The sequence below is a fragment of the Bos indicus genome, chromosome 21, assembly GCF_029378745.1.
Source record: "Bos indicus isolate NIAB-ARS_2022 breed Sahiwal x Tharparkar chromosome 21, NIAB-ARS_B.indTharparkar_mat_pri_1.0, whole genome shotgun sequence".
Taxonomy (NCBI): domain Eukaryota; kingdom Metazoa; phylum Chordata; class Mammalia; order Artiodactyla; family Bovidae; genus Bos; species Bos indicus.
In genome coordinates, this window is record NC_091780.1 from 40,314,274 (window position 1) to 40,332,603 (window position 18,330).

The window sequence follows — 18,330 nt, forward strand, 5'->3', positions numbered from 1 at the left end:
TAAATGACCCGTACAGACGCAGAATCTACCTGAAGTCTTAACTACTGGATACTGGGAACTGGAGCGAGCATACCAGGTGTACTGGAGAGGGTCAGAGGACAGAACGTCATGTGCAAAAAAGTCAGATTGTGTTATCTTACATTGGATAAGGATTTTGTGGCCCTTAGATGGCATATTATCAAAATTGAACAGGTTTTTAATTATGGGGCATCTCAGAATCTTTAAGCGAAAGACTATTCACTTCCAAGATGTAGATGACCTGGATGTAGTATGCAGTATTTTCTAAGCTTTCTTTTAGAGCACATCTTAATCCTCACCTTCTTCCATGAAGGAACTCAGAAGACATGATCTTCCAAAAATAGGTTGGGGAACATTGATTTTAAAAAAACACTTTAGGGACTTCCCTGGTGGTCCAGAAGCTGACTCTGCACTCTCAATGCAGGGGAACTAGATCCCACATGCCCAACTAAGAGAATGCATGTGGCAACTAAAGATCCTGCATGCCATGATGAAGACCTAAGATCCTGTGTGCCAAAAATAAACCAAATAAGCAATAAATAAAATAGACCTGGTGCAGCCAAATAAATAAACAAAAATAAATATTAAAACATTAAAAACACTTTATATATTATTTAATTTGACCCCCACTAAACATTCCTGTGAAGCAAGCACATTGAGTCAGATGAATTCTAATCCATAATTAAGGAAACCAAGATTAAAAGAAACTTATGAAAAAACTGAAAAGCTCTGACTGGATCCTGGCCATCTGACACTAGGTTCTCATTATGACTAAATTGTTATGGAACACAATATCTAGTCAGAAAAATTTTCAAGTTTGTTTTCTTTTTATTATAATAGATTTTAAAATGTTTTTTCTTTTGTTTTAGACACATATATACATAATTTACAGACTTAATTGGAGCATGCAGAAGATAACTTTAGAGTTGTAAAACATGTCTTCAAAAGAAACAATTTCATGAAAATTGTTCACATAGTAATATAAAAATGAAAAAATATTTGAAGAAATATGAACATATAAGGTGAAACAACAGAAGTATAAACTTTTTATTAAACATAAAAGATAAAGTACTCACTTTTTGAATATTTTTCTCCTGAGAAAGAAAAGTTGACTCCTTCATGCTTTAAATAAAATCACCAGTTTCTGCAAATTTTCATTTTCCCACTCATACTTAGCAATATTATTCTCTGGTTTCCTGTTATGATTATCTCTTTCCACCTACTCTTGATCATCTTTTTAGACTAAGAGAACAAAGCCAGGTATTTACAAGATATATATTTAATCTTGTTCTGTGAAGATAAATTACCATGTTTTGTAGTCAAACAGGAATGAAGGTAAAGTATACTTTATTATCTTACTGGCATGCTCTGCAATTCTATACCACTCTGTTTCCTTCAGCTGTGGCAATATAATTTGTTCAACAAATATTTACTGAGTGTTTACTAGGGGCCAGGCATATGTTAATATATTTTCAGCTGTACCCCAGGCTTTGAGTCAACCGTGCTCTTTGTTAACACAAAATTACATGTCTCTATGTTCTCTATTTAAGAAATTCAATATCAAGTTATTTGAAATCATTCCTAGGAGCTAGACAAGTGGTTTCAATACTATTAATAGTAAGATAAGTATGGAATCTTTACTATATGCCAGGCACTAAGAATTTCAACAAATTATCATACTCAATTCTTATAACATCTGTACAAAATTTTATGGATAAGGAAATTGAGACTCAGAGAACCTAAGTAACTTATCCAAGCTTCTGAGACTCTTAAGCCTGATGTGAGAACCCTGGCAGTCGAAGCCCAGAACCTATGCTCTTTAAACATTATGCTATCTGTTATCTTAGTATTTTCCTTGGATTAAATCCATTTAGAACCAGTGCTGCCTGTTCTAACCAGTATGCATCCGGGGCTATGCTACTTAAGCCTCCTCATCTTACTTTCACAACCCATTTGAGCATGTTCTCTGGATTTCTGAACGCTGCCTCATCAGTCTTCTCACCACAGTGTCCCCTAAACCTGTTACGACAACCACACTGACAATTTGGATTCCTTGCCTTCCTGACTGATAAAATGTCTTCCCTATAGCTTAATCTGTTTTTAAGCTGGTGTACCACCCCACCCCCACCCCAGTGTTGTTCTCTGTTACCAGTTCCACTCCTGATCTTGAAGATTCATTGCCTTTAAAGGTATCACTCTGACTTACTGTCTGGTTTCTTTCACACCCAATGCCCAGTCTTCCTCCCAGGGCTAAGCTTTAGAGGTAGCTGTAACATCTGGAACAATGAGCAGCCCATCTACACTCTTCCTTCTCATAAAATATCATAGTTTTCTAACTGGAGCCTAAAATTTAATTACTTATTTATACAGAATGGGGGCGTTCTGACTGTTAAAACCAGCTTTGATTATTATAACTAGTAGAGCCTCCAAAAAAGTTTTCTTGTTTTTTAAACTTTTTTCTCTATATCATCCCTCAATATTGATCTGATTGTAATAATTTTTTGAAAATATTTCAATAATTCACAATCACCCAAGCATAATAAAATCCAGTTGACTTGGCACGGTATCTATGGTTCTCCATGAACTCTCACAAAAGCCATTTCCTAGCCTTACCTAAGTGTACTCGGTCCTTTCACAGCAGTCTCTAAACTAAGGGAGGCAAACTCTTGGGGAAATGGAAAATTAAGAGATGTATGAGCAGAGGAATAGTGTTAAGGAAAATTCGCTTTGTTTATATTTGTACCCCTACTACCTGGCACATGGGAAGTACTCAATAATTATACTTTGAATGAATGAATCTTAATCCATAAATAATTTTCTAATACAGATCTATTTGAGAAAATCTCCATGTTCTTCAAATTCTCAATTCCCAAGTTGCCTTTCACAATATTTTTTCCCCATTTTTCAAAAGGAAGGTATGTTTCTTATACATTCCAAACACTACTAAGGTACCTTGCCATGGGGAAGAAAATTGTCTAGGAAAAAAATAAAGGGAAATTATGAAATATTGTGTTGGTATGAACGGAATAACTCTAATAACTTGGAACTCAATTCTTTGGCAACTTAGCTTCTTATGCATGCTTTCACCAAAATCAGAGAAGGATTTAATGGATCTATTAATAGAATTAAAAGAGGATGAATTTCCGAAGATAAATCACTTGGACTGTTTCTATCTTATCTGGAGGGGGTGGCGCTTACAACTTGGCTTCTACAATTTAACAAAAGGAATAAAACTGCTGAACTGTTTAATTTAAACAAAAAATAATAATCACTTAAAATTTATTAACTATATTAAAAAAATAAACCTCATTAAATAATGTGCTTTCAGTAACATTTCACTTTTTATGTTAACAAGCATAGATCAAACTTTACAGAATATTTATCTTACTAGACAAAGGTTTTCCTAATAACTGTAATGATAAATGAATTCAGGAGAATGCTTTACACATTCAGTGTTATAATCAAGAAATTTAAAAATACACAATGATTTTTATTGTAAATAAATATGAAGGGGGAACCAATAAAAGACTTTAAAGTAAAAAAATATATATAACGTTGGAATATATTTCTGTGGTAAAAAAGTATAATGTAGTCAAAGAAAACAAAAATACTGTAAAATACGCTATTGCTTAAAAAGCCTATGCATGTATTTTTAAATGACTGTTTAAAGATATAAAATGTTTTTGATATTTAGATTGTAATGCATATATTTAAATGAGTTATACAACAGCTTTATTTTCAAATACCGGGATTTTCACTATAGTACAAAATTAAAATTCTTTGGACTTCTGACAAAATAGTTCTAGCTGTCAACTTAAAAATATACGAGCAGATACAAAGATTTTTAGAATTCTTTCTGAGAATTCTAAGTGTTTAGAATTTGAAGAATTTTTAGTATTATTTTTTCAAACCACATGAAGTGATTTGAAGCCACCCTTTTTAAATGATCTAGTTTTCTACTTATATTTCATAGTGTATTTATTTTATTAAGGTGGTCCCTCAGCCTAATAACCCTTTCTAACATTTCTTTGGTCATCAAGAATCATGACCCTTTCAAGATTTCACCAATGCTATATTTCCGTTTGAAAATCTCCCTCATTCCAGTACCCTGACCTCTGCCATAACTCATGCCTTCTTTCACTATGTTCTGTTTCCACAGCTATCCTGACTTGCAGTTACTTGTATCTGTCTGTCCAAATATATGATAAATATTCTAAAAGGTTTCATTCACTGTTATACAACCTAATAAATTGCTTTGTATCAAAAAAGGAAGGGCTTCAAGAGTACTGTTGAATGACTGAATATTTTTATTAATTGAAGGAAATTAATTGAAGTTCCTTTGAAACTGGAGAAATGATAGCAAAATGGACAAAATTAGAGAATAACTTGCGGGGAAAGATGTTAGGAATAATCATTTGGTTTTTGGTTAGTTGGTTTGGATAAGACTGGCACAGCAAAATGGAGATGTCCTAACGTCAGAAACAGGAGACTGCAGTGTCTGTGAAAGAACAGAGCTCACAAGATAAATTAAGGAAATAACCTGAGAAACAATGACAGATGTGCCTCTTAAAGTGGATGAGCTCACTCTGGAATGAGTCCCAGATTGGCATAAACCATTTAGACGAAGGGAAGAAGGTCAGTAAGAAGAACAGAGCTAGCAGGGAAGGTGAAGTGGGGCCTGATGAGGGCAGGGATGAGTGAGAAGCGAGAAATGATCAATGCTGTTGAAGCACTGAGGCTAGTCAAGTAGGGTAAAGACTAAAACATAGCTGAAGAGTGATAGCTGGGCAGAGGTAGAAGACAGGAGTATGGCAAAAGTTCCTTACACTGTAAAAAGGCGTGGAAACCAAAGACAGATATTTATGAATAAGAATGGAAAGCAGCATAGAGCACAAATTTAAAGTACATCAATAGAAAATGTGCTGCAGCCATGAGAGATGGCCTAGACAAATCAAGAACACAGTTTGCTGTTGCTGTTCTTTTGTTTTAAAGTTATGAGAAAAAAAAAAAAGAAAAAAATAAAGTTATGAGATACTTTGATGGAAAGAAGAGTGCCTCGCAACAGAGAAATAAGAATGATGGTGGAATTTTAGGAGATAAGTAAAAGGCGATATACTTAATCTACGGCCTGTAAAATTCTTACATATCTTTTCCCACATTCTGTATTCAGTACCTTTAGTATTCCAAAATGCTTTAATATAATGTATCATAAACAAGCTCTAGTATTGTTCCTTAGAAAAAAATAAGCTGATATTTAAGATAAGGACAAAATAGTATATCGATTAGAATTATACACATTCATTAGCATTGTCCTAAAGCTTTTGTGCATTGTGACATTATGTGAGAAAATAAAAATGAATTTAGACTGAACAAGCCTATGCTGATAACTTAAATTGTATTAAATATATCATGCCAGTATCACTTACTTTAGATTGTAAGTTTCTAAGCCTTCTAAGATTAATTGCATCTTCTTACAAAAGTCAGTTTTCTGTAATATCCCCAATAATCATAAACTATCTTTTTATCCCTATCTTGTTAACATGAATAGAAAAAAAACAAAAATTTCAGATTTACCTTTTTTAAAAATCAAGATACAACTTATAAAATCATACTATAAATAAGATCTCTTGGTAATTTTTAGTCTGATCTATATTCTCTTTTTCCATAGCACTTACCATATTCTGGCCTACTACAGAATTTTATATGGAATGAAGTTTAACATCTACATTAATTTATCATCCTTCTAAAATATAATAATAATAACAAAGCATTTAGAGATAATGAAAACAGCTATTTGAAATGATGTAAATCAGGGATAACTATGCCAAAAGATTCACACTTGCCTTAATTTTTCAACTGTTCAAAGATATCTGAAGAGTGTAGCTTTCTCATGACTAAATCAGTCTCTTGAAAGCCTTCGCCCAGTAAAAAAGATGAATGAGAAAAAGAAAGGAGAAGCCTACTTTTTCACACATTCATTTTTACAACTTTGAAGTCTTCTACAAGCTAAGAAGGTTTTTTAATTTAAAACAAAAACAACAACAACAACAAAACAGAAACAAATCAGAGTTCAACAACAACAAAAAAACCAACAGAACTACACGAGGAGAATGTTCTCCCATCAGCCATTTCCAGCCCACTTGGTCCTCTCCGGACAACCTCAGAAGAAAGAACAGGATGGGGCAGAACTAGTCAGACTCCAGGTATAAGCATAAACGAGGAAACTAGCTTTCATAAGTGAGAGACCGCGGGCAGAGGATACCAAATGCTTCTGCGTATCACTCCAGAGGGAGAGGATTCTGCTCCTCAAGATTAGGAAAAGAAAACCTTCTGCACCATTCAGCTGATTTCAATCACGGTACTTTTTCCGAACTTATCAGTTAGTGAGTCAGAATCCTCCCTGCATCTCTCTGCTTATTACCGTATTTTCTTTTCAGGTTTAAAAAATGAATTACTTATTTTTATAAGAAATATAAACCAGGGTAGTGAGGGCTTTCAAAGAACTAACAATCCTTCTTAACTAACCAATTAACCATTAATAGCAAACAGAGTCCAGACATTTGCTTCCTGGTTGGATACTATGACTTCTTATGTGACAGGATGATGTCTCTGTACAGTTTTAATTCAACAAGCATTCATCCAACAAATACTTGCTAAACATCTAATGTTTGTCAGGAACAATCTTTGGTGTTTGGGATGTATATATTTTGGAATATATATCAGTTATTTGATACAGTTGGCAAATAACAGCATCTGCCCTTTTGAAACATATATATTCTACAGCAGGGATTGGCATTGGGGATGGGGAAAGAAACCCACAGCAAATATAATAAATAAAATTCTGTAATAGGCCAGAATATGGTAAGTGCTATGGAAAAAGAGAATATAGATCAGACTAATTTCTGGTGAACAAGTTTGAAACAAATGTCAACTTTTGGTAAAGTATGAACTCTCAAACCTCATATACATAAACCAAGCTTTAATAAGATTCCTTCTACAGGTTTTGTAATTAAAAATTAAACATTTAAGTATGTTGTAAACATCAGACTAAAAGTAGACCTGAAAATACAATTTAAAGACAATTTAAATACAATTTAAAGACTCATGACAGGAAGGACTTGAGTATCTTTGTCCCCACTGTATCCACTGAGCCAAGAACAGAGCTTAGCTCATGATATTTACTCAATAAATATGAGTTTGATGAAGGAAGTGAAGAACAATTGGGGACAATGGGGATGAATGATAACTGATGAGGATTCTTGAGATTTCAGGCCATAATATGTGAACTGTTCAAACTCTTTGTATGCTCAAGAGACAAAATCTCACTTTCAACCTAACCAAATTCTTTATAGAAAATCACATTATAATGAAATTTTTGCCAAATACATGTTTACTGCATCTGAGTTGTTGATTGCAGCTACTCTTTTGCAAAGGAGATGGAGTCAGTTTATGGTATATTTTATTTTTCTACCTTACTACAGAGTCAGCAGCTGATAATGTGTTGTCATGCTCAGGAAAGCTAATTAAAAGGCTATACAAAGAGAATTTGATGTTCCTCTGCAGTTCCAATAAAAAGTAGAAAGGTATATAACCATGTTAATTGAAACTCCTCTTATGTCCTGTAAAGAAGGAGAAATGTCTTATCCTTATGCCAACTGTGGCAAGGCTGCGAAGGAGTCGGCCTTCAGGACATCAGGTGAGGGTGGAGACTGGAAGAGGGGGGTCCAAGTATGGAAAGGTGTCACTAAGTTTTCAGATGTGACAACTCAGTGTTGTCAAGAATTTTTTGCAAAAGAATTTGAGTAGCAAGCACTAAACTATGCATGAATTGTCAGCTTAAGATCTGTGGTTATCTTCTTCCCAGAAGGCAGAGAACACTGTGGTAGTTCTTTGTGTTACATTAGTTGTCCAAAAGCACAAAACCACCATGTTTAGAACGTATGAGTCTCAGAAAAGTCTATGTCATTTTTTAATATACAGCAACAATTATTTTGGTTGTCTGTACACATGAGATCCTTTAGGGCAGAAAATCATATCTTTTCCAACTTTTTTATTGTATAAACTCAATAAATGGCATTTATATGAAACAATAAATGAAGAAATGCAGTCTGTTTTGTTTTGCTAGCAATGCTCAGATGAAAATTATTTAATAAAACTATAAATCAGAAATTATGATCAGCTTGTATGACAAGTAGATAATTATGGGAGTTATATAAAAATGGGCATTTATCAAGGATCTAAACTGTCCAGACTGGATGGCTAGGTTGGCCACATTTAGTAAACAACTGCTCCATTTCCTTTTGATCTGCATAAAAAGTTTTAATAATTTAAAAAATTATGTATATCACATAATACTTTTCATTAGCAAATTCTGGCTTTAAAAAGGGACTGGCTTAAAAAATGAGAAGAGTTAAGGAAGTCTCAATATTAAATAAAAGGCTTACAGTGAGACACAAAGAGGACATTAATAAGATCAAGATCATCTGATTCTCAGGCATGTATTACTTTTTTCCTTGATATGCTGACAGCTACATACTGACATATACTTGATTCATATAATTATCACAGCATAAAGGAAGAATGTTTATGAAGGCAAGGTCATTGATAATGTAAAACAAAATGGTTGCAGCATGTCCACTATGGGCAAATGCTGAAACATTATTCATTTAATGAGAATTAATAACACATTAAAACCTAGAATTAAGCACATAGAAAGGAAAAGCTGCTGCCTCGTCTCAGGGAAGATACCAGGCAGGCAGTGGTTTGATGCTTCATCCGCCTTTTCACTTATTTAAACATGTTCCTAAATATCTATGCCACAGATAATGGGTAACTTTTCTTTGTTTTGCAGAAGTTAATGGAATATATTATAGCCCCCACATAAAAAACAAAAAGTACCTGAAGAATTGCAACCTCATTACGAAGCTGGCTTTCTTGTTTTGTTGGAAACCTTAACTTGTCAATGATCTTAATAGCTACATCTCTTCCTGTTTTACGATGTTTTCCTTTAAAATAAAAAAGAAATAGTAGCATAATCTTATTAAATATCATCTCTACTGAAGAATACCAGAATTTATAAGGACATTTTAGAATTATAAAAATGTTTTACTGAAAAAATTAACATTTCTGGTGGGCACTGACTTATGCCCATCAAGATTTCATTTCTTAGCTCCATTATTATAGATCAAATATACACTATAAACTTAGCCAAATTCAAAACACAAAAGAATTAGGACATTAAAAGCTATTCATATGAACAATCTGATATTTTCTTACAAAACATATGTATTAGAAACAGGATATTGAGCTACTTAATATAGAAAATATTCATACCACTGGCAAGACTACTCTCCTTAAGAAAGGATGAAGTCCTGATAAACTAATGTATGTTATAACAGAAAGAATAAAAATCTTGGCACGAATAGCTTCATGGTCTTGAGCAAACCACTAAAGCTTTCTGGGTTCCTCATCTTCAATGGCAGCACTGTTGTGAGAATGAGATGTAAGAAGATATGTACAGTACACAGAGTGCCCAAATAACTATACACACTCAAAAAACATGTTATCATCATTATTATCACCATCGTCAACATCTGACAGGCCCTTTACATGTATCATATCCAATTTAATTCGCACAATAAACCTTCTAGGGAATCAAAGGGTCCCCTCAAGCTGTTCACTTCTACACTACTAGATTATAGAAGATACAGAATATAGTCATGCTAATTGAATTTGGAAGTGAAACTAATTACTCACTATTTTTGGTCACATATAAACTCATTCAAAACTCGATTATTTTTACATTTGGTGTAATTCTAGAGCCCCTTCTCCCTAAAACCACTTTCACCATTCCTTCCAACTCCTCCGAGAGCGCTTCCCTGCACAACTGACAAAACTATTGTCTTGTTTTCATGTTCTTTCCTTTGACTGGCTGCAATCTCTATTCCAATTCAGACTTTTTACTGCAACTACTGTCTCCAAGACTGTGGGTGTTTTAGTCTCCCTGTTTCTGTCTCTATGGCACTTGCCTGTCTTCCGTGACTGTTCTTATCCGCTTCATCCATACGTGTCCAGGTATAACTTTCTAGTCTTCCTTGTGGAGGCCTCCTTCTAAACCCGCTCCTCCACTGCTGGATGTTACCAACTATCTGGCACATGCCGGTTTCTCTAATCTCGTTTCTTACCCATTTCACCCCCACACTATATTCAGTCATGTATATTTACCATACTTCATGGGCTTCCCTGGTAGCTCAGTTGGTAAAGAATCCACCTGCAATGCAGGAGACCCTGGTTCAATTCCTGGGTCAGGAAGATGCCCTGGAGAAGGGACTGGCTACTCACTCCTGTATTCTTGTCTGGAGAGTTCCCATGGACAGAGGAGCCTGGTGGGCTACAGTCCACGGGGTCTCAAAGAGTTGGACATGACTGAGCGACTAAGCACAGCACCATGCTCTATACACCATGATTTTTTTTTTTTTTTGTATGCAATTATTACACTGCAGAACAATTCCTTGGGTTGTACTTAGTCTCCCCAATCACACTGTTAGGCCTTGACAGAAAATACAATGGTTGCTGACTCACTGACAGGTTTTCTGTCAAAAAAAATGATTTGTACATTTTATAAGAATCAAAATTACTTTGTAAAACAAAGTAGAATTTAATTAGTTTTTAAATTAAAGAGCACAATATTATACTATGATAATAGAATCAAACATTGTGATTATTTCAGAGCACCCCATCTCACAAAAAAGATAATCTGTTAGTGATTATATTGAGCAATTCAAAGTTATAAGGCCATTTTACAGGGCAGATAAAAAAACTGATCTTTCCTAAGGATCTGAAAAATGTGATTGAACTGACTAGAATCTAAGACAGAAGTTTTAACTAAATTCACCAAATAACCTGAGAATAAGAAAAATGTAAAAATTTAATATTTTACTTCACACATGTAAACAATACAAACCTTAACAAAATACATTACATTGCTAAAGATGTTAGAATAGAAGATGTTAGATTCTAACATCTAATAAAGACGTTAGAATAGACTAGTTTTTCCCTAGTTATATGAATGGATTTCTATAGCATTCTGGACAAAATATGCTAAGAGGAAAAAGAATGTTTCCAAATTATAGTTTCCTTGTTTCTCAATATTTTGCCTGTATAAACCAGTATTTAACCATTATTGTGTATAGAGTTTAATCCATATTTAAGTAAAACAAATTTTTTAGGAGTAGAGAAATTTCTCATTCAAAACAGACATGTGCTAATTTTCCAGTTAGCAATCATCTCAAGAGAAATTTCTAAAAAGGTAAGTCACAGAAAGACCTAACATACAAAACACATCAACATATAGGTTTTTATATTCTTCTTGGAGATATTAATTTTAACACAAGTAGCCAAAACTTTAAATTAATAAAAATACTTGGTGATTCAACATACCTCCATACACAATTCCAAACTGTCCAGAACCCAGTACTTCATCAGGAAAAATCTGATAAACTGTGCTGATGTCCTATAGGTGCAAGTCCAGAGAAAAACAAACATTAAGTGGAACAACGTATTAGTCCTAATAAATTCTATAATTTTATTAAATATATCATTAATACTTAATGAATTTAAACATAATTTAAATGCCAGATGAAATCTACAATATAATGATAATATTAAAAACTCACCCTTCAATTTAATGTTGTAATGTTTGAAAACTATTCTGCTCTTAAGCAGCAGAAATTTTTCAGTTTTCAAGTAAATAGGTTTCATTAGGAAGAAAAAAAGACTTAAAACTATATAATGTCATATATATATATATATATATATATATATATATATATATATATATATATAATGTCATAAACATATATAATGCCAATATTTAAAAATGGATTTGCTTATTGAGATGGTTATTTAGAAATTTCACATTAAATAATCATGATTCCCAATCACAACTGTGTGAGTCCTGATTCCAACCCATTTCATTCTTTACGGCTAAAATGGTAAGGCTGCTTCTTCTTCAATCATCTACATCAGATGAATTTAAATTAGAAGGAAAAGGGGCTGAATCACTGTGAATGAGCCAGAGACACAACAAACAGATAATGAAATTCTCATTTATAAGGTGACCAAACTGTTTCACTTTTTCCACTTATAGAGGTTCAAGTTTCCAAGCGTCTACTCTTTCCTCTTTGAAGTAATAATTGCTAAGTAAAATATTCTGTTTTAAATGACTGTGTTTACAACCTGTGATTTGATGATGACAATCATGAAAGTATAATGTAATACTTTTTCACTTTCAGTATTGCTATGACATACCATGGAATTTTCTGCCAATCCTCTATCGTTTTACTGTTGTCCTTTCAAAACCAAAAGTCCCTTTACATCACATCTTACCCTTTGCATATTCTATATATTCCTATCCTTTTCCTTTGTCCCTCCTCCAGGAAAAAACTGTAAGTCCTCTCTATACTCTGATCCCTTCAGAGTATCTATGGTTCAGAGTTCAAGGTTGTCTGAAGACAAGAAAAGAAATTAATACTACTCTAGTAGTCTGAGTCCAAGTGCTACTTCATTTTTTTTCTGATAGCTCAATGGCCACCTAGAATTTGTGGGTGGAAGAACCACAAAGGAATCTACAATTTCCCAAGAGATTTATAGGTAGATAAGTATTTCTTAAAGTCTTCTCTGGCTAAGTAAGAGCAACAGAAATCTTTATCTATCTTGTGACTAATAGAAAAAGAGGTCTTTATCTTGTGACTGACAGAATAAGAATACAGCTAATTTTTGTCACGAACTTTTCCTAATATTCTCAATCATATTGGTTTTCAGTTTACTTTATGCCAATTTAGTAAAGGTTGCAAAGTTATGCTGGTGATAAGTTTCACGGAGTTTACTTTTTGAAAAGTAAACTCAGATCAGTGTAAGGCTACAAATGTTTTCCTTTTGGTCACAGGCATAGCAGTCAAAATTGAGGGAAAAATCTGAGTCACAGGATGAGGTAGGAAAGGCCTCATTACTTTTGGGCTTCTTGCCACAGTGACAAAGTATAATAAAAAAAGCAAACATATGACAGAGTGTAAATTACTTCATAATATGTATATGATCTACACAGAATTTTCAAAAACTGGGCTGATGGAATTAGGTGGTACAGTTGACTAGGGTGCTGGAATGCGGACCCATAAAATCTCATTTATGCAGTTTATCAGGTCTCCTTGGTAAGTACAAGTGATTGTAAGTGTATTTGCAACTCCCTGTCATATGATAGCACTCATGGGTAGCAATCAAGGAAAGGGAATAAGGGCACATTTAAGCTACTCATGAAATTCAAATAATTTATCTATTTTATCTGATATTACATAACATCAACCATTTAAAATTCCAGTATCAAGATGGGTCAAATACATAAAAAATCAGGCACTGCATTCTAATTGCTTACCTGAAATGAAAAATAGTTATTTAACTCTCCACACTACAGAACAGATTACAGAAAATCACTAAAGAATTGATACAATGCAATGTTTCTAAAATTTTATAGAGGAAAAACATCCAAGGGGACCCTATTTTATTTTCTAGAAAATACTAAAAAATTAAAATATCAGATCAATAAAAATGCATTTTATGATGCTCTTATTTTCCAATAAAAGATCATAGTACCAAGTTTTATATTAGTAGGCATATACTCACCACATTTTCTTGAATCTGGCAGTTTGATACTGAAATACTCACAGAAATATCTCCTAGAAAAACACATTAAAAAATACACAAAAGAAGTAAGAGAGGTAATCGCAAAATAGGTAAACACATGCTTATTAATCAAGCCGCAGGGGTGTTTTTAAATCATAGCAATTAGATTTTTCTAAGAAAATGCCTATTAGAATATTTGTTTGCTTTTACAGTTACAGATTTACTCTGTACTTGGCTTTGAAAAATAATAGTATTTTGTCAGTTTAGAGTTGAAGTCATAAAGATTTGGGTTCAAATTCTGGTTTGCCATTTTTAAACTCTGGTACAAGCAGAAACAACTTAATGCTACTAGGGTCTGATTCCCTTACCTGTAAAGCAGGCAAAACATTAACATCCACCTATTGGGGTTATTTTAAAAATAGAGCTCTCACATAAAATGGTTAGCACTCAAATAGGCATATATATCCCCTATTGACATGTACTGAGCTTCCCAGGTGGTGCTCGTGGTAAAGAACCTGCCTGGTGAGTCCCATGGACGGAGGAGCCTGGCAGGCTATAGTCCATAGGGTGGTACAGAGTTGAACATGACTGAAGCTACTTATGGAGAAGGCAATGGCACCCCACTCCAGTACTCTTGCCTGGAAAATCCCATGGACGGAGGAGCCTGGTAGGCTGCAGTCCATGGGGTCGCTAAGAGTCGGACATGACTGAGCAACTTCACTTTCACTTTTCACTTTCATGCATTGGAGAAGGAAATGGCAACCCACTCCAGTGTTCTTGCCTGGAGAATCCTAGGGATGGGGGAGCCTGGAGGGCTTCCGTCTATGGGGTTGCACAGAGTCGGACATGACTGAAGTGACTTAGCCGTAGCCGAAGCTACTTAGCATACATGCATGCAATATATACACTGGTTGTAGAGATCAACTAAAAAGTCGTGACAAATCAAATCTATCACAGATCATCAGTCACTGTGATGTGAAAACAGAGGGTGCTTTGCCACAGGCTCTATTAATAGCCATTATGAGACTGTAAAGTTACATTTGTATACAGATACTCCTCTAAAATATCGTTTGAAAATGCATCCTCCATTTTTGATCTTGACTGAATTCTGGTAAAATTTATCTCGTGCTACAATGAACAGAGAGATCTACCTAGGAAAAAATGATTTAAGACTTTCCAAGTACTCTGAGCACAGAGAAGGCACTGGCACCCCACTCCAGTACTCTTGCCTGAAGAATCCCATGGCCGGAGAAGCCTGGTAGGCTGCAGTGCATTGGGTTGCTAAGAGTCAGACAAAACTGAGCGACTTCACTTTCACTTTTCACTTTCATGCATTGGAGAAGGAAATGGCAACCCACTCCAGTGTTCTTGCCCGGAGAATCCCAGGGACGGGGGAGCCTGGTGGCTGCCACCTACAGGGTCGCACAGAGTCGGACACGACTGAAGCAACTTAGCAGCAGCAGCAGCAAGTACTCTGAACACTAAGTCACCTGCAAAGAGTAGCACATTTGGTGGTTTTGGAGGACTTGTGTTAACTCAGATTTGCAGATGGCAAAACTGGCATTCCAGTCAAGCTTGAGCTGACAAGATTACTTCTTCTTTTATCACCAACGAGATTACTTCTTTTATCACCAATAGCCCAAGTTTCTGCTATTATTGGATACACTGGGTTGACAAGCATCTGTTCAAATTTTTACTATAAAATAAAACACCTTAGTATATGTAGAAGCTTGTATTTGGAGACCACCCCGCCCTTTTTGTTTGTTCAGTCACTAAGTCATGTCCAACTCTTTGTGAACCCATGGACTGTAGTACACCAGGCTTCCCTGTCCTTTACTATCTCCCAGAGTTTTCTCAAACACATGTCCACTGAGTTGGTGATGCTATCCAACTGTATTATCCTCTGTCACCCGCTTCTCCTCCTGCCATCGATTTTTCCCAGGATCAGGGTCTTCCAATAAACTAAACATCCCTAAAGGGGTTCTCATCACCTGTTCCAAAGACAGACAGAAAACCAGCAGACTCACTGTGCACGCTGGTTCCTGAGCCCACAGAGGACCCCTTGGGTATGACGGGCATGAGAGCGTGCTGGATTGCCATCTCCCACATCCTGGCCACATCGGCACCAACGCCACTGGTGAGGACACTGCTGTTTGGTGGCGGGCTGGAGGGGTTGACCACATTTTCTCCCACATAATACACGATGTTTGCTGTAGTGATCTCAAAGCAGTGAGGGTTGGCCCCACTGGGAATTAAAGCTGATGGTTTTGCTGGTTCCAGAGATAAAATTTCTGATAAAGGTATTTCCTATGGCAAAAAAGTGTGTACTTAATGGAGTTTATCAAAAGGATAAAACTTTCAAATAAAACTCATGCCAGGGACATGTAAGAAATGACATTACAATCAGCTATCATTTCTATAAAACAGTTTTATAAGACACAGACTATAACTAAGAAAAACACAAAAATAAAATTATCATTTCCTTTTTCCAGAAAAATTCAAGTGGCTTTTTAGTATGTTCATGCAATAAGAATAAATATGAATAATTTTGAACCTGCATCAAAATCTAAGTCTTAGACTATAAATGATAATTTTAATAACTGTGAGGTAAAATCACAACCCTTTTGAAATGCATTTGGGTATGCACAGCTGTTTTTAAATTTCAACTATTCTTTAAAGCACTGAAAATGAATCATGTAATTTGACTTGATAGATGTTAATATAATAATATAGCCACATGAACAGTTTTAGTGAGGAACACCACAGAGAGTGGTTTTAAAAGCAGTTGCTTTTACGACAGTTTTGATATTTAAAAAATTAATCACCGTATTGTCTTTTCGGATGGAGAAGAAATAATAACTTTTAAATAACTCTTAAGAAATAATAACTTTTAAAACAAATTTTTAATTTAAAAGTTAATGAGGTTTCCTTTTTCTGTTAGGTCTGTGTAAAGGGGCCATGGAGAACACCTACTATCGCTGAGCCTTCATTATTCTTGATGGAGCAAATATATACTTTTTCACTCTAAATTTCTTTTGGAACCATGTTTCACTGGGTGATATGTTATGTGACATCTGTATTATTTCATGTAGAGACACAGAATGAAAACAACTGCCAAATTATTTTTCTAGCAGAAAGTGCTCCTTATGATATTGGCAATACATGGAGGAGTCATACAATGTTTCTTAACCCCTGGTGACATACTTGCAGGACTACCAATGCAAAACAAAACAAAGAAAGTTGGATAGAACAGACTTCAGGAATTCACTTTTCACTAATCTTCTGTGACCCTGAACTTGCTAGTTAAATCACACATCCCTGCTAAAATAGATGGTTAAGCTTCTTCTCCCCCTCCCCCTACCCCACCATCCCATGGGGCCAGAAGCATTCCACAGTGAAATTTGAAATTCACAGATGACTAATCAGCTCACAACCTGATTTCCCCCAAATCTAAAAACTACAGAGAAGAAAAAAAATATCTCTGGGAGCAAGCTTCAGAAGAGTCACGTTTGTTGGGTGTAATTTTGTATTTCTGATACTCTACATTCCCACAAGAAAGCAAGAGAGGGCATGAGACCTCAGTCAAGGAAAGAGTCACCCTTACCTTGTAGTACCTGCTTCCTGTGTCATTCTGAAAGAGGGTGATACATTTGCTATCCAATCTCCAATAGTGCCGCTTCCGCTGAAACAGAAGTTTGATACAGTATCTTTTAAAAACTTAAAAAAAAAAATTCAAGACAGATATAATCAAAACATTTTCCCACTGGGGCATAAGATTTGATGGTAGAAAGTGTGCGGCCTTTGGAAGAGGAAGACTAACAATTTCAAGACTCTAGAGGTGTCTATTCAGCAAATGTATACAGTGAGTTTCTGCACCTACATTTGAGTTATAAATATTAAAAGAGATGATATATTAGCACCCAGAGCAGTGCCTGGCACTTAGTGCAAGTAGAATAAATAGAAAACACCATTTTAAAATGTACTTGATGACTTGAAGAGCTAAAGGTGGATTAATAGCTGTAATAAAAGGGCTTAATGGGCAACATAATATTTATATTCTATTGTTTTAGAACATAAGGCATGCCATGCTGATCCAGCCAGGCATTCTGGCTTCCATTAGAGATGGCACAGTAGAACTAAAGAATGTTGAGTAGGATGGCAAGGCTGACTCCATGGCATCAACCTAACATTAGAGGAATGCATCAATAGCTTGACTTTCTCTTAAGCTTACTGCAGATCTAAACATCCATGATTTGGTGATCAGGTCCTTGTGTGTCTGTATGAATGCATGTATTTCTTCTTTTCAGACTAAACTGTCCTAATACTATTCTTGGTCTCTTCTACAACCTGTCTTACACCAGTCAAATATACTAAATACGCTTCAAATATTTTACCACATCTAGGAAAGACTGGATGGAATTCAGTTGAGTCCTACAGTAAGTCATGTAAAGCTCTCTCTGGAAGAGAAGGTTGAGATTAGACACAGCTGTTAGGTTATAGGTGTCCATTTACCTAAAGAAATGATAGGAATTCTATGGCTAGGAGGTGATGAGGAAAACACTACCAATAGCTGAGAAAGAAGCTTATTACTAAAGGTCAGTTAGTTTAATTGAAACATACGTCAATACATGCACA

At 35.0% G+C, this 18,330-nt stretch overlaps 1 protein-coding gene across 3 annotated transcripts in view; it reads right to left on the reverse strand.

The window, feature by feature from the left end:
• The window catches only part of PRKD1 (protein kinase D1), a 346,204-nt gene that overhangs the window by 32,201 nt on the left and 295,673 nt on the right, over positions 1 to 18,330 (reverse strand). For all 3 annotated transcript variants that reach the window (XM_019983643.2, XM_019983644.2, XM_019983645.2), the window contains 5 exons: positions 17,300 to 17,377; positions 15,723 to 16,002; positions 13,696 to 13,748; positions 11,458 to 11,530; positions 8,917 to 9,023 (listed from right to left, as the gene is read on the reverse strand). In XM_019983643.2, the coding sequence (XP_019839202.2) occupies positions 8,917 to 9,023; positions 11,458 to 11,530; positions 13,696 to 13,748; positions 15,723 to 16,002; positions 17,300 to 17,377 (591 nt within the window). The remainder of the gene's footprint in view (positions 1 to 8,916; positions 9,024 to 11,457; positions 11,531 to 13,695; positions 13,749 to 15,722; positions 16,003 to 17,299; positions 17,378 to 18,330) is intronic.